Source organism: Alosa pseudoharengus, unplaced genomic scaffold (assembly GCF_046254945.1).
Source record: "Alosa pseudoharengus isolate Yale_2024_CS ecotype anadromous, Long Island Sound unplaced genomic scaffold, YU_APseudo_1.1 YU_APseudo_1.1_scf_8, whole genome shotgun sequence".
Taxonomy (NCBI): Eukaryota; Metazoa; Chordata; class Actinopteri; order Clupeiformes; family Clupeidae; genus Alosa; species Alosa pseudoharengus.
In genome coordinates, this window is record NW_027468870.1 from 27676261 (window position 1) to 27691582 (window position 15322).

A 15322-nucleotide genomic window follows, 5' to 3' on the forward strand; every position below is an offset into this window, starting at 1 on the left:
TATTGTGATGAAAACACCTAATGTTTTGCTTTTTAATTTTTAACTTGGTGGCGCTATACATGAAATAAGTGGTAATGGGATGGGTTGACATGCCCCCTTAAGACCAACATACAAAAAAAGGTGGAACTCCTAGGCCCTACGGTTCTCGAGATATTCACAGAAAACTGTCTCCGGCCACCTACAGGCCAGTTGGTGTATAGTAAAATAAATTAATTTATTGTGTGGCCCCCCATGAACGGAATTCCACGAAACTTGGTGTGCATTCAGAGGGTGTCATAATGATCCTACACTTCCAATTTCGTGCAGTTTTGACTATGTTAGGTCACAGATACCTGCGATTACAACACCTCATTTTTACTTTTTTGTGTTTAACTAGGTGGCGCTATACATGAAATGAGTGGTTATGGAATGGGTTGACATGGCCCTTTTTAGATCAACATACAAAAAACTGTGTCTGCCCTACCCTCCTTTCGGGGGGTCCAGTCCAGCGGGGGGGCTACAGATCAAAACAAAAAAAGGTGGTTCCATGCTATCCATGTGGGGTTACATGCACACCAAGTTTTGTGTACCCACTGCGCTGCGCGGCGGTCATAATAAAGGACTTTACATAGCAAGGCATGAGACTGGTGGACTAAGTATCACGAAGCATCACAGAAGTGCAGGAGGGAACGACAAAAATATACAAACATCACACTGTACATATGGACTGGTTCAATGATGAAAACACCAACGATATCACTTTCTGTAATATTCCAAATATTACCATTATAGATGAAAATACTAAGAATGTGACTAAGAATTGTAATGAAATGGGATGTTCTTTTGATTTGGACATGGACACTTGTTTTAACTCCAAGCTGTTGAAATATCAGCCACTTGCTGACAATATCACAAATATGGGGTTTCAATGATCAATCTTGTGTTTGGGAGTCTTGGGCATGTGCACAAACTTGTTTTACGTGGATAGCAACTGTATCATTGGAAATATGCTTACGGAAAAAAATGTTGACGCGTTCAATACTTGTTTCCCCCAGTGTACGACGCTGGCGATAAAAGTTATGTTAAAATAAGAGGAAATTGAAAACCGCTTCCTCTAATCTGAATTAAGAGAAGGGGGCTAAGTTATACAGATCTATTGTGAACATTGTAAACAATATACTAACATTGCAAGTATAATTAAAACACCAATTAAAAAGAATAAATAGCTTAACACTAAAAATGTACAACAATCACCATATATGGACTGTACAGCTAAGTTAAATGGACTAAATAGAGGATTGTTGTAAACGTGAGTTTTTAAACATTGCTTGAATATACCAAGGTTATCATCTATATATATATATATATATATATATATATATATTATCTATCTATACCATTGGGTCAAAGGCAGATGTCCTCATAGGGCCTACTCTAAATACGATACAGATAAAGCAACCTACGGCCCTATTTAGACCTAGACAAGCTTTAAGGGAAACAAACATAAAACAACAAAAGCGCAAACAATCACAAAGTTGAAATTAAAAATGAACCTTGAAAAAGGCATTGGATCTTTCATCACTTTGAGTGTGATTCGTGTGTAAGCCACTGTAAGGGACAACACAAAATCAGCTAAATCACCCATATTTTAAATGATTACATGACTTGCAATTGGTAAAAACATGGCAGAGAGAGAAGTAAGAGTCTGTGAAGGATTCCCCACGTTAAACTATATATTTAAGTGAGTGGAAAACCCTGAAGTTTTGTTGAAGTGATGTCATGGGTGTCTAGTGCAGAGCGCTACAAAAAGCCTCAGCTAGAGAGGAAGTACTCAGATCAAGGCTAAGAGTATGAAGATGACACACGCAAAAGATTTAAGCTTTCTTGTTATGATACTTTGTGGTGAGTAAAATCTCTTTTCAGTAGGAATGCTTTTATGAAATCTTAAACTAGTGTGTTCTCAAATGGGCAATGATGTATATTTGAGGTAAAGAATACAACGGATGTTTTTATCCTGTTAGGGGGGTTATTTTATTCTGTTTATGTTTGCCTTCATGCCTTTATTATCAGTTACATATTTACAAAGTTACTTCTAAATTCCTTCATCAGTCATCAATACCAAGGTGCATTGAATTCATAAAAAAATCTTCTGCCTCTGGTATTCGCTGTCAGATGGCTGATCTGAAAGACATGACAATATATTTTTCACTATTTAAATGTGTTGACTAGTTCAAAGATAACTGAAGCAACTATTAAATCAAATCATCACAGGCCAATTTGAAAGATGACACTTTTCTATGACATGTCATAAATGTAAATTTTAATGTCAATGGTAGCTGCTTCATTTACATTATATTTAATCAGATACTTTTGTCCAAAGTGATGAGTAGCATACAGACACATTTTGACTTGTAGTGCATGCACTTCTATGAGAATCAAACTCATGAATGTGTTAGTTCCTTACTATATGTTGTTCTACAAGCCAGGCCACAATAACAATGCAAGGGTATCAACAACATTATCAACAGATAACAGTACTAAATGGTTCTGTCTGGTCTTTGCTATATGGTGCTCTAGCTGTCATCTCATCAGTTTAATGTATGCCATATATGGCATGCTAGCGGTTTATTTAACCTTTGATTGTAAAATGTAAATAGCAAATATGCTCACAGTTTGAGGAGGAGTGTGAGTGCAGAGGAGGTGACTGCTTGAGTACGCCACCACTAGCTTTCACTTCAGGCGCTCTTTCTCACCACCACACTTCCTGTAGCAGAGACCCTGTAGTTCACTCACTATTGTACAGTCTGCCTTTTTTGGTGCCGGAGGTGTTTACTGCATCGGCCAGTGGAGACTCACCTCAGAGCAACCCTCCATTTCCTGTCCCACCCCCAGTGGTGGAAATGTTGCTTGTTGAGTCAGAGATGTGAGAAGAGTGGTCGTCTCTTCCGCCATTGGTTCTTTCCAGTGCCCCCTCCTTTACCTCCCCTGACCTCAGAGTTGAAGTGAATAACTCTTCACTTGTGTTGGCCCACGTTATATCTGTGGGACCCCAGACTTTTGATGTGTGCATCTATGTCTGCCTGTATGGTTGTAAAGACTGATATCAGGATGTGCACTGTGAAGCATTTACGACCCATTTCGGCCTTCATCAAGCAAATATCATCACTGTCAAATCAACTGATGTCCTAGCATGCTGTAATTGTGTATCATATGTCATATTCCTCTGTTTTATCCCTGTATAACAGGCATTGGAATGTCATCGGCTGTAACACATGTCACAGTGATGGAGGGTGAGAGATTAACTCTGAAATGCAGGAAGTCACCGGGCCATATGGACTGGAAAAATAAAAGAGATGAAGTTCTATTTTTCAACAATATAAAAGGTGAAATTCAAGACAAAATGTTATGTTCAATAAGAAAGACTTTACAATGTTGAATCCATAATGCTGTTGTTGCTGTTGAAGCCATGGCATGCTGTTGCGATAGCTCTTCATCTTATTTGTAGTCCTACTGCTTAACATGGTTAAAGAGACTATAGCTTAATAATGCTATCCTGAATTAAAATAGTCACAACGAAGAGAATGACTATCAGTGTGTAATTTGTAATGTTTTAATGAATTATACTGTGCCCCTCATGTCCATTCTATGTGTATAAATGTAACAGCAGTATAGGCATTGCATTTACATTGCTTCTTTTATCTGAATTTACAGCTTGCCTGGACAGCAGATATAGCATCCTCAGCTTTTCCGGTTCAGACTACACTTTAGCAGTATCACCTGTGACTTTCAAAGATGAGGGCATGTATTCATGCTACCATTACAGCAACAACTCACCAAAAGTCACAGTAAGGCGATACAATGTGACTGTTTTAGGTAAGTTATTTTGTTCAGTTAAAGCACAAAAAGTCAAGATGCCATCTTTTGTTTGTTTTATGCATGTTTTACTTTGCATTATTATGGGTTATCTGATGTTGTCTTTTTTATGAACCTATTAGGTGCGCCCAAAATAACATACACCGAGCATGGAGACAGAACTCTTGTAAAATGTTCAGCAAAAGGAAATACACCTCCTGTAGTGTCCTGGCAGATTGGCAGTGGAATTGACCTTGAAGGTGAGAGTAAATCCAGTAGTGTTCTCATTTCAGATGTTGTCTTAGCATCCATGTCTGAATACTGAAATAAGGGGTGGTAACATTTAATGAAAAGCAGTTCATTAAGGTTCACTAAAGGCTATTAATTATTAGGTAATTTTGATTTGAGCTACTTAACAATGACAATGGCATGGCAATTGCTCTTCACAAATAGAAGAACACATGGGTATTCCCACGACATAGCACTATTTGAGCTAGCTGAAGTGAAATTGGCTGACAAAGGTCAGGGAAGGACAGTGACCAAACTCATGGTTAGCACATTGTTTTCTTGATGGCGCCACTGAAACAGATGAGACTTCACACATGTGACTCAAGTGGTGGTGATGTGTCAGGCATGTCATCAAAACAACTTATTTTCCCTTTTCTAATTACCCTTTCACTTAGCTCGACCACAGTACAAGAAACAAGACAAAACAGGCAAATGGACCACAGAAGATATTATAAGTATCAAAGTCCTTACGAGGGAGGAGACATTGAAATGTGTACTTCTTGACCCCACTTTGCGTAGTCCTCTTGGAGTCCGATTTGTGACCCTAGAAAACAAAGGTAAGCATTTTATTATTTTTCACACCAGTGACTTCAAACATAATACTGTCAAAAGCAACAGAACCAATGTGATAAATAAAAAAAGTCAGAAACCAGAAAGGTGCTGTGACTTCTGGACAGTCACATGTCTACCAGAATGAAGCTTTTGAGGATGCAATACTCCCATGGCGCCAAGCCAATTAAACATGACCAAGTCCCTCCTCTTTTTCTGTGACATGAGAAACTCATGACAGGGCTTCTCTATTTTCGGCCAGTGGGTATTTTTGTAAAAAAAAAAAAAAACAGGATATGATATATGTGTGTTCTGTAATCAGAAGGCACAACATTTAATGTGGATCTTTAGGGACTTTTCCATTTGTTGACCAGAAATAGGGGGAAATAGCAAATCCCAGAAATGTATAAGCTATCCATTCTCCTCACCTCACAGACAATGAAGGCATATAACATTTTCAGAAACTATGATCTAATGACTCTTTCTCATCCACAGAATTCAAGCAATATACAACACAAACAAGCACAGCCCAGACGTCAACATCAGCAACATCTCACACCACAGATTCACCACATGTATCAACATATTTCAGTATCACAGGTACAACAATTAAAAATTAATTTACATTACAACATATCACTCTGTAACTGACTACATAAATTATTAGTTCCTCAGTGGATTCATAACACAAAGCAAAGAATGTGAATGCTCTCTTGTAACTCATCAGAGAAGAAGTTATATTGTGTGGGTTGATTAGAAAGTGGGCTATGGGAATTTGACATTTGAATGGTTTGGTTTGACCTTGTGGTTTCCAAACTGCCCGCAGAATAAATGAGGGACAGTAATGGTAGCAGGAAACTTACTGAAAGTCACATGGTATACAACCCACACCCACCTAGACAAAGAAGAAGTAGGCTAGTCAATACTTCATTTGATAGAGCTCCCTCTGGTGGTGTAATTGTTACTGTTAAGAAAATGTCACTTAGCTTGAAACTGTGATGGTTTCTTTCGGTTCAGCTTGAATATTTGTTGTGTTTATATTTGGCCTGATGTATCTTTATTTGTTCAGGAGGGACGGACCGCATGAACACCACTAGCATGGAAACAAGTCAGCACACAGATACAAACATCAATACAACTTTCACACTATTGGGCTCCAGTTCAACACCAGTCAATACCAGCTCCACATTAGACAACTCCACTTCTGTTACAGAAAATGTCACCAAGAATTTCACAGAAGGTACAATAAAAACCTATGAAATATTTCTGTCCATATACCACTCTCATTGAATTGCACACATTACACAAGAGATTGTAGGCCTACTGTGATAACATGTTTTTCACTCTCGCCCCTTTATCCCAGAGGTATATGAGAAACCAGAACGACGAGAGGGAGGGAGCGCATCACTCTTCATCACTGCTGTGACAGCCCTAATTATCTGCCTGCTGATAGTTGTCACATTCTTTGTTGTCAAGTTGAGAAGAGCACACAAGAAGTGGAAATTAGGTAGGTGTCAACAATGCATCATTTAAGCATCAACACATAAAGTTATATGAGAGACCTAATTAAACCAAATATCCTTCTGATTTCTTCCCATATAGAAAAAGAAGACTCAGATCAGTCTGTGGAGAGTGGCAAATCAAAATCAAGTGGGGAAGAGGGCAAGCCTAAAGTATCCCTTGGTAGGTTATAGTGCAATTCAAACGTCCATGTCCTATTGTAGTCTATTTTCTTTCTATTGTTCTTTAAATTGCATTTGATTAAGCCTATATATCCTACTCTCTAGGTTTCCTGAAGAGCAATTTCAGAAAATATAGGTCTGGGGAGGGAGCCTTTGGTACACAAACTTCGGCTTCAACTTCAGCATCCACTCTTGCATCGAACCCAGCAGCAGCTGCAGCATCCCATTCAGCATCACACACAGTAGAGGTGACTGTGGAAAATCATGCCATCAATGGCATCAAGCCAACTCAAAACCATGGAGCTGCACCAGTGAAAGAGACTGAACTGTGATGTTAAACTTATAAGCATAAGCATAATAGCATTTTTTGTTGCCATTTTGTTTTGCTGTCATTGGTGCTAAACCTCAGGATGTCTGTTTTTGATGGATTGTGAACATGGGTTATGTCAGTCTTGAAATATTAGCCTAAATGTTTTCCCTGAAATTATGTAATTATGTAAATTATTATTATATTAACTGAATGCTGTGTATTCATCATATACCCCAAAGTGGATAGGCTATATATAAGCTGAATGAAAGTGTTGTCAATAGAGTTTTTTTCAAATAAAGTATTTTATTAATCCAGTTTCAGCACTATGATTCAATTCTAACGGTCATCACCCTGTAGAGGAGGAGGTCTATGGGTTTAAGAGATAGGATAAACTTCAATAATCTAGACAAATGTGCTACATGGCTGAAGTCACCCCCCCCCCCCCCCCCCAAACAATACACAAGTTTGTTCTGATGCTTCACCAGAATGAATGAGCTTTGCTAAATAAGACTAAAGCTCAATTTATAACGGCAATGGTCCAATTAGAGCAGTGGTCCCCAAACTTTTTCTTCCGAGGGCCAGCTCACTATGCCTGGCTCTATAGGGCCAGAGACTCGGAGTATATCAGTTGTGAACAAGCAATATCCTACAAATAATTTAAAGTTCTCAAACTATGAGAGTTTTATGAAGTGCTGGCAAAAACATCTGAAATTACCACCATTCTAACTTTCATTCACCTGATGAGAACTTTGTGAACTCTGTATGAACATTTGAACGAGTGAATAAAAATTAGAAATAATTATCCCAGAAAGTCCCAGAAATATCACTTGAATAGAAGTTAGTTAGTTATTAACAATTAATTGATAAACTTTTTAGAATACTTTGAGCACTGATGCAGTCAGCATAGGCCTCTTGCATTGTTTGCAGGTATACCAGAAAACTCAAGGAATTAGAAGAACGAACGGAGGAGGGAGTTAGCCAGTAAAGTAAAGTAAAAAATAAAGTACATAACACATGTACATAACACAAATACATACACGTTACGAAATATGAACGCAATTAACGCATTGTGTTTATTTCCTTTGTGCGAGGCTCATGTCATGTAGCGGAGGCCACAAAACCTGAAGCAGCTAGATCATTTATTTTATTGTCTATAGCTGAAGATGGAGAGGAACGTGAGAAGCTTGTATAGGCGAAAATGATCAGTTTTAAAAAGTTGCCTGATCAGTGATCACCACCACCACACGCATCACGCACTGTGCGTAGAGATAGAGGAGGGAATTTAGCCAATAAATAGCAGGTATAGCTGGACTGCAAACTGTTTTTTACTCTAGTTAGATAAAGTATACAATGTAAACATGCACCAACAGCATGTTACATAAAGGTGATACTTTTCGGGTCCTCTCTATAAAGATACAACTTGAACGTAGGCTCTATGCTACTGCATTTAATTAAACTAAATGCAGCGGTGGTTGGGACAGACTTATGGAGGCGAGAAGAGGAATGGAGCAGGGGATGAGGATATCGACAGAGAAATAGATATAGATAGTATCCATGCCAACAATGTTAATAAAGATCAAATGCATTCAGTGACACTCATCTCATAAACTCATAATTCTCTTATTTTCACCGGAAAAAAATTGGCTAGAAATTCTGATTGGCTAGTAACTTTAGAAAGTTACCACTCACATTGGCTGGTGATCAAAAAAGTTAATTTAGAACCCTGACTATGACTATTTCAGGCCTAATACTATAATAATATTGCTTAACACATAACTGAACTTTAGATTATGTCAAATACTTTGTGTGATACCCAACTTGCTCAATATTGACCACTTTTTGGATGAGCAATATGGGCAACAATTTCATCTCATATCTCATATCATATCTATTAAAATATTTTTCCACCACTGGGTACCTGTCAGAAAGTGGTCTACCAGTGGGAATCAGCGACGATGTAGCAGGGTAGGCTATTAGGAAACTAGATGTCCCGCAGAGCGGTACAAAATATGGCCGCCGCCCAGTCCAGCACATTTTTCCACAAAAAATAAATAAAATAAAGGCATATATGATTCTAACTGTCTCACTAAATTGAATTATGCACACTCAATTCTCACTGGTATCTGCTAGACAACAAGTACCAAAACATGATTAGTTCATAGATTTCACATGTAAAATTCATTTTATACAACCCCACACCCATCTTGCCTGTTCATAATTCTGAGAAATTCTTGAATTGTGTGCATGTGTGCGTGTACATGTTTATGTGTGGGTGGGTGTGTGTGTGTGTGTGCCTGCGTATGTGCCTGTGTGTGTGCATGCATGCATGTGCATGCATGCGTACATATGTCTACTGTGTGAGTATGTGTCATACGTATGATTACTGTGAATGTATGTGTGTGCGTGTGTATTAGTTTATGCACATGTGTGCATATGGAATGGGTTAACATGACCCCTGGAGGCAAACATACGCAAAAAATTGGTCATCCTAGGCCCTACGGTTCTCAAGATATTCACAGAAAACTCTGTTAGTGTACTAAATGTACACATCAATTATTTTATTGGAAGGCCCCCCATGAACGAAAGTTCACGAAACTTGGCATGCATTCGGAGGGTGTCATAATGATCCTACACTTTCAATGTCGTGCAGTTTTGACCATGTAAGCCAGAGATATTGTGATTAAAACACCTAATCCTTGCTTTTTAATTTTTAACTAGGTGGTGCTATACATGAAATAAGTGGTAATGGGAGGGGTTGACATGGCCCCTTAAGACCAACATACAAAAAAAGGTGGTCCTCCTAGGCCCTAAGGTTCTCGAGATATTCACAGAAAATTGTCTCCGGCCACCTACAGGCCAGTTGGTGTACAGTAACATGAATTAATTTATTGTGTCCCCCCATCAACGGAATTCCACGATGGTGTGCATTCAGAGGGTGTCATAATGATCCTACACTTCCAATTTCGTGCAGTTTTGACTATGTTAGGTCACAGATACCTGCGATTACAACACCTCATTTGTACTTTTTTGTGTTTAACTAGGTGGCGCTATACATGAAATGAGTGGTTATGGAATGGGTTGACATGGCCCCTTAAGATCAATATACAAAAAAAAGGTGGTCCTCCTAAGCCCTACGGTTCTCGAGATATTCACAGAAAACTGGGTCTGCCCTACCCTCCTTTCGGGGGGTCCAGTCCAGCGGGGAGGCTACAGATCAAAACGAAAAACGATGGTTCCATGCTATCCATGTGGGGTTACATGCCCACCAAGTTTTGTGTACCCCGGTCTTTCAGTGTCCCTGGAATCCTTGACGGAAATTTGGCCATGCGAAAAAGAAAAAAAAAAATCTGACCAAACCTATATGACCGCCGCTTCGCTGCGCGGCGGTCATAATAATAGTCTATATCCCCACCGTTTTAAAAAATAATTCTGTTGAACACTGATATGCTACAAACATGTTATAAACAGCTGGGAAAGGCTGTCGCAAATCCCTCGAACAGGTGGTCAATCAGAGATTTCAAACGAACGGGAACATGTCACAATGCCCCACAGTGTTATTAAGTGTTAATTTTTCAGAGACATATTTTTCAGTGTTCATTAGTGTTAATTAGTGTAACTTCGGGAGTTGTTTGAACAAACATGTACACCCACGGTGTAATTAAAACTCACAACCTAGTGTTTTAAGTGGGTGTGAATGTACGAACTCTGGGGTGGAGTCATTTACACTTCCGGTCCTTCAGTTGAGATTTTTGAAAAGAAGATGGACGCCATTGAAGTACAGCGTGGGATAGTAAAAGGTAAATTCATTTGTTCCCTCTACTTCTGTAAGCTAGCATGAAAACCACGACAAATACACAATTAAGTAATGTCACATCACAGGTATATGTTTTCATACCAACGTGTTTTACCTACTATGAAATATTGGTGACGTTAGCTTGGTCGCTAGCTAGTAGCAAGGTCGCTAGCACTAGCTAGCTCAGAAAATTATTGGTAAAACATCCAGCAAGCTAACATAACTTCGGTGGGTTATAACCTTATCAAATTGAAATGGTTAAGTTTATGTTAATTTGTAATACTTAAACTGTAAACTGACATTAATATAATATTGGAGTCGACAACGTCTTAAAGTCCTTTCTGAAATTCGAAAAGGCGGTTGGAATTTGAATAGCAGCTACCCACTGAGGGATTAGCTCTAACATGCTAACGTAGCCTAGCTGATTAACATTAGTTACAGCCAGAACTTCACTGTTCATAGCGATCTAACGTTAGTGTGCTGCCAAATGCTCACCTGGCACAAATTAATCTGTTGACTGACTAATTATAACAGTCTGTCGACTCATTTGGTTGGTTGAACTGAACACTATTGCTTGGTTATAAAAAATTGCTGCTAGCTAACATTAGCTGAGACCACGAGAGCATTTGTTTAACTGTTAGGCATTTGTAGCAAACAGAGGTGTAAGGTAACCGTTAGCCTGGTTGGTTTGGTGCAGTCTCCATTCTCTGTATGGCACTGGTATTAGTTTCTGTTAGAGTCTGTTGGCTTTATTTGGGTTAGATCAATTTCTTTGTTTCCTAACTTATAAAGGGTGCAGGTAAGCCAAAGAGTATAGAAGTTAGCTAGCTGATACTAACTTTAGATATTTGTAGAAATTGTGGTTCAATAGCTTGCAAGCACGTGCATAAGGATATTCAGTCCATCAGGCATAAAGTTACAGCTGAGCAGAGTAAGAAATGTTAATTCTCTGAAATTATGAGCAGTTTTTTTATGGATATGGTAAAATGTAGACGAGTTTACTGCCTAATGAAATTATTTAAGTTATTACCAGTCATGTTGCTTAAAAAGTAGGGATTATATGAACATATTTTAAGACAAAAACACTTGCGGTTGAAACATTTGGTAACCTGTGGTAAATAATGTCAGAATAAAGTTTAGAAGTCCTTTGCTGGTTAGTTGATATACTGCTGATAGTCAAATCATTGTTGTTCTTGTATTGATGTAATCATTTTCTTTGTTTTAACAGGGTCAGCAAAATGCTCATCAATGTCCAGTACCATGGAGAAAAAAGTACCTCAAACTGCAGCCTGGTTTTTCTTTTCAAAGTTTAATTCGAGAAGGTGAGGTTTTATGTGAGTTTAGCCAAAGTCCTTTTAGGCAAGTCCCTCCACTCGGCAGCCATATTGCAACGCTTTTTTCTTTTCTTTTTTCTAGCTTGTTTAGACTATGAATCAGCCTGACCGTAGGCATGTTTCTTAATGATTTCACATGCACACTTTGCATCCTGGCTGGAGTTAATGCAGATCCTTATGATCCTTTTTAAGAAATACATTTGAAATCAATCAAAGTTCAAAATCCCTGTGCACAGCCCTTTTGCAGGTGCTGATGGTGTGCAGTATAACTATTAAAAAGTCAAAAACTAGTATAAATCGCACACTGGAGGGTATATTTTGTTGACTTTATTTGGCGTGAAGGCTTTATGTTCACGTTCAAACCTGATGAAGAAAATTGTGAAACGTGTTGTTCACGCCAAATAAAGTGGGTAAGGTTAAAACAAATATATATATTTTGTCACCCTTTAGTTGAATTAAGTGAAATAAAATCGGAGACCGAATTTCTTAAAGCAGCCCTTTAAGATTCCAATTTGTTTTTCTTGTTCTTCAAACAAGGCACATCAATCCACTGGTGCAAAAGAAGAGAACACCTCTGCCATAGGAGATTCAGCAGAAAAAGGCCAAACAGGTGAGCATTTAAAATTAAAATATCACTAGGAGAAATCCTTGTCTGTCTCGTCTCCAAAATGCAGAAGCCTGGCTTTGTGTTCCGGTAGTGTCAAATCAGTGGGCACATTCAATCTTGCAGCTCTGCACGGATCTGGCTGAACGTAAAGTATGTTTATTAGATTCAGTCAGATCTGCTTGCAGATCCCGTGCTGCAAGATCAAAATCCCACTGATTTCATGCTACTGGAACACGAAGCCAAGCAATTTGCTTCCTTCAGATACAGGTCTTGTTATAACCTCTCTGTACACTTTCCAAGTTTACAATACTTCTGTTTGTCTGTAGAGACCCTCATCACACAACCACAGAAGTGTAATTATATTTTGAGCACTATCAGTGGTATTAAATAGCGTTTGTTTTTTGACGTTCTAGCTGCCCCCTTAGCTTTCTTGTTTGTACACTTTTTAGAGGGTGCATGTAAGTTTTCTCTTTACAAGTGTATCACTGTTATTGTTTCTTTTTTTACGCATAGATGGTCCAGGAGGTTCTGGAGAAGAGTTAAATGGGAGAGGAAATAATGGAGGAGTATAGTAGAGCACCTTGACACACTGTACAAGAAGGCATCTTCTGAATATCCTGGTCCATGGGTATGTTTTGTTTTGAATAAATTAATCTAATTGTATACAACAGTTAGGGCCAGTCAAACTTAACTATTTTCTGACTGAACGAGAGGGATTCCATGGGTGGGGTTATCTCAGGACATCCCTACTCAGACTTTTCAGTGGTCGTGCCATTTTTACATTGATCCAATGTTATCGTTCCATTCATTCAAAGTGAGAGAACAGTGTAACATAACATCACAATTGACTGTTTGAGAGAGAAAAATAGAGTGCATGTAATAGGGTGAATAATGTAATGTGAAATAAAATGAAAAATCATTATTGTGCACATATAGCCTCACACAACCTGCCTGCAGAGTGACAAGAAAACCCTAAATTGATGTATTTTAATCCAGGTATTAGGTAGTAGAATTGCTGTGTAAAAACAATATTGAACTGGTGATTGTGGGGTTGATAAATGCTATAAGGCAGAACCTTAGCTGTAGGGATATTTATTACCAACTACACAGTGGCTCCATTTTCAAAAAACTCCTGAAGACCCAGCTCTTTAGAGAACATCTCCTCTCATAGCACTACTTACAACAAGTCTTGCTGATCCTAGTACTTACCACCTGTCTTGAACTGACACTCAACTGTTTAAAAACAGCACTCACTGATGCACTTATTCTTACTGTACTCTACTGTTTTTAAATTGTCCTAAAATTGTTGAGAGAATTGCTTTAAAACTTAAACTGCTACCATGTTAGTCGCTTTGGTTAAAAATGTGTTAGCCAAATGTAATGTAATGTAATATTACTTAAGCATATTTTAGTGGCAAGAAGCATTAAGTCTATATTTTATCCATAATCCATGTTTAATCACTCTTCCATTTTATAGCTTGTAATGTTGTCTGAATATATCTAATATAATTTTCCTATTGTTTTTAGAAGGATACCAGTACGAAGTCAAGGAAAAAGATATGCACTCGGCATTGTGACTGTTTCCTAATCTCAGGGATCCTTACTCCACCAATGGCTATGTAAGATTTTACTCATTTCCATTTAAGGTTATATATAATAATAATAATGTTCAACTATTGATCTGGATAATCATTCTTGTCCACATTATTTTGCAGGAACACTTCTACGATGCTGGAAGAGGGACGGGCTATCTGGCATGGCGCCTAAAGCAACGAGTGTCGCAGATTTTGGTCAAGAACAGCTCGGGAGCCTTGGAATACATGAACACCATGAGCTTTTTAAGGAGGTAGACTTTCTAATGAGGAGACACAGCACTCAAAAAATCCTCCATAGAAATGCATGGGGTTAGTTTGTAACGTATGGTGTTGTCTACATATATCACACCCCCCTCCGTGGCAAAACGTGGACATGTAAATACATTGAGCCAATCATGTGGTGTGTTGTGAAGACATTGATTGTGCCAATCATGTGTTGTGATCTTGCCGCTGGAGCAAGATTGGTGTTGTGAAGCCTGCCGAAAGTGCCCAAAATGCGTTGCAATATGGCTGCTGAGTGGAGGGACTTGCCTAAAAGGACTTTGGGTATACCCACATGTAACATCACTTCATGGTGCATTATCTGTCTTGCTTATGGAAAATTGGCCCATTATTGCACATCTCTAGTAATAGATTTGAAGCAAAACACAAGTTTGTGAAATTGTAAAAAATCTCTTGATTATATTGTTTTATTTCTTGTTTATGAAATTTTTACTCAGTGTTGCAGAGCATTTTCATGCATATGTGGTTATGGATTGTGAGGAACATTGTTTTATTGTTACAGTCAATGATTTGTATGAGTATAAGGCCTTTGCTCAACAAAATGCTTATGGACCAAACTTTGACATATATATTGTACCTCTGCACATTGATTTGAGCCATATCATGGCAAATGTTAATAAAAAAAGAAAAGTAATTAATTTGCTGTGGTTTGTTTAATATGTTTATTTTGATAAATATATGTCTCTAGAAACGAATTAATTACTCCAATAGAGTTAATTTTGAAACTCTGATAAGAGTTAATTATGAATCACTGATGGAGTTAATGATACACTCCAAGAGTTAATTTTAACTCTGATAGAGTTAATTATGAAACACTAGGCTAGTGTTAATACGGCAACACTATGGCAAGTGTTATTTTAACACTGATGAGTGAGGATTATATAAACTCTGGAATAGTGTTAAAATTAACACCCGTAGAGTAAAATTAACACTGGCCGATTTACTGTCCATCATCTAAAGCCCGATTTGATTGGTCCACCAGATTTAGGGCGAGCATAGTTGCTCCACAACGTAGCAATGCCAGACCGAACTTCCCGACCTCAAATGTTGT

General features: G+C 38.2%; 1 protein-coding gene and 1 long non-coding RNA gene across 3 annotated transcripts; both read left to right on the forward strand.

Annotated features, from left to right (window-relative positions):
• Positions 1 to 1817: 1817 nt before the first annotated feature.
• On the forward strand, positions 1818 to 6974 carry crtam (cytotoxic and regulatory T cell molecule). The gene is made up of 10 exons (XM_076274565.1): positions 1818 to 1881; positions 3225 to 3362; positions 3691 to 3852; positions 3975 to 4091; positions 4515 to 4676; positions 5164 to 5268; positions 5738 to 5908; positions 6032 to 6175; positions 6271 to 6351; positions 6456 to 6974. The coding sequence occupies exons 1-10, from the start codon at positions 1830 to 1832 to the stop codon at positions 6680 to 6682; spliced, it is 1359 nt and encodes a 452-aa protein (XP_076130680.1). The 5' UTR covers positions 1818 to 1829; the 3' UTR covers positions 6683 to 6974.
• Positions 6975 to 10217: 3243 nt separating this feature from the next.
• LOC143111885 (uncharacterized) lies at positions 10218 to 13943 on the forward strand. 2 transcript variants are annotated; one of them, XR_012984634.1, is made up of 5 exons: positions 10218 to 10457; positions 11682 to 11775; positions 12325 to 12397; positions 12908 to 13022; positions 13922 to 13943. It is a non-coding gene; the product is annotated as an uncharacterized LOC143111885 (long non-coding RNA). The 2 variants fall into 2 exon arrangements; XR_012984635.1 differs by lacking the exon at positions 13922 to 13943 and adding an exon at positions 13331 to 13389.
• Positions 13944 to 15322: the final 1379 nt, after the last annotated feature.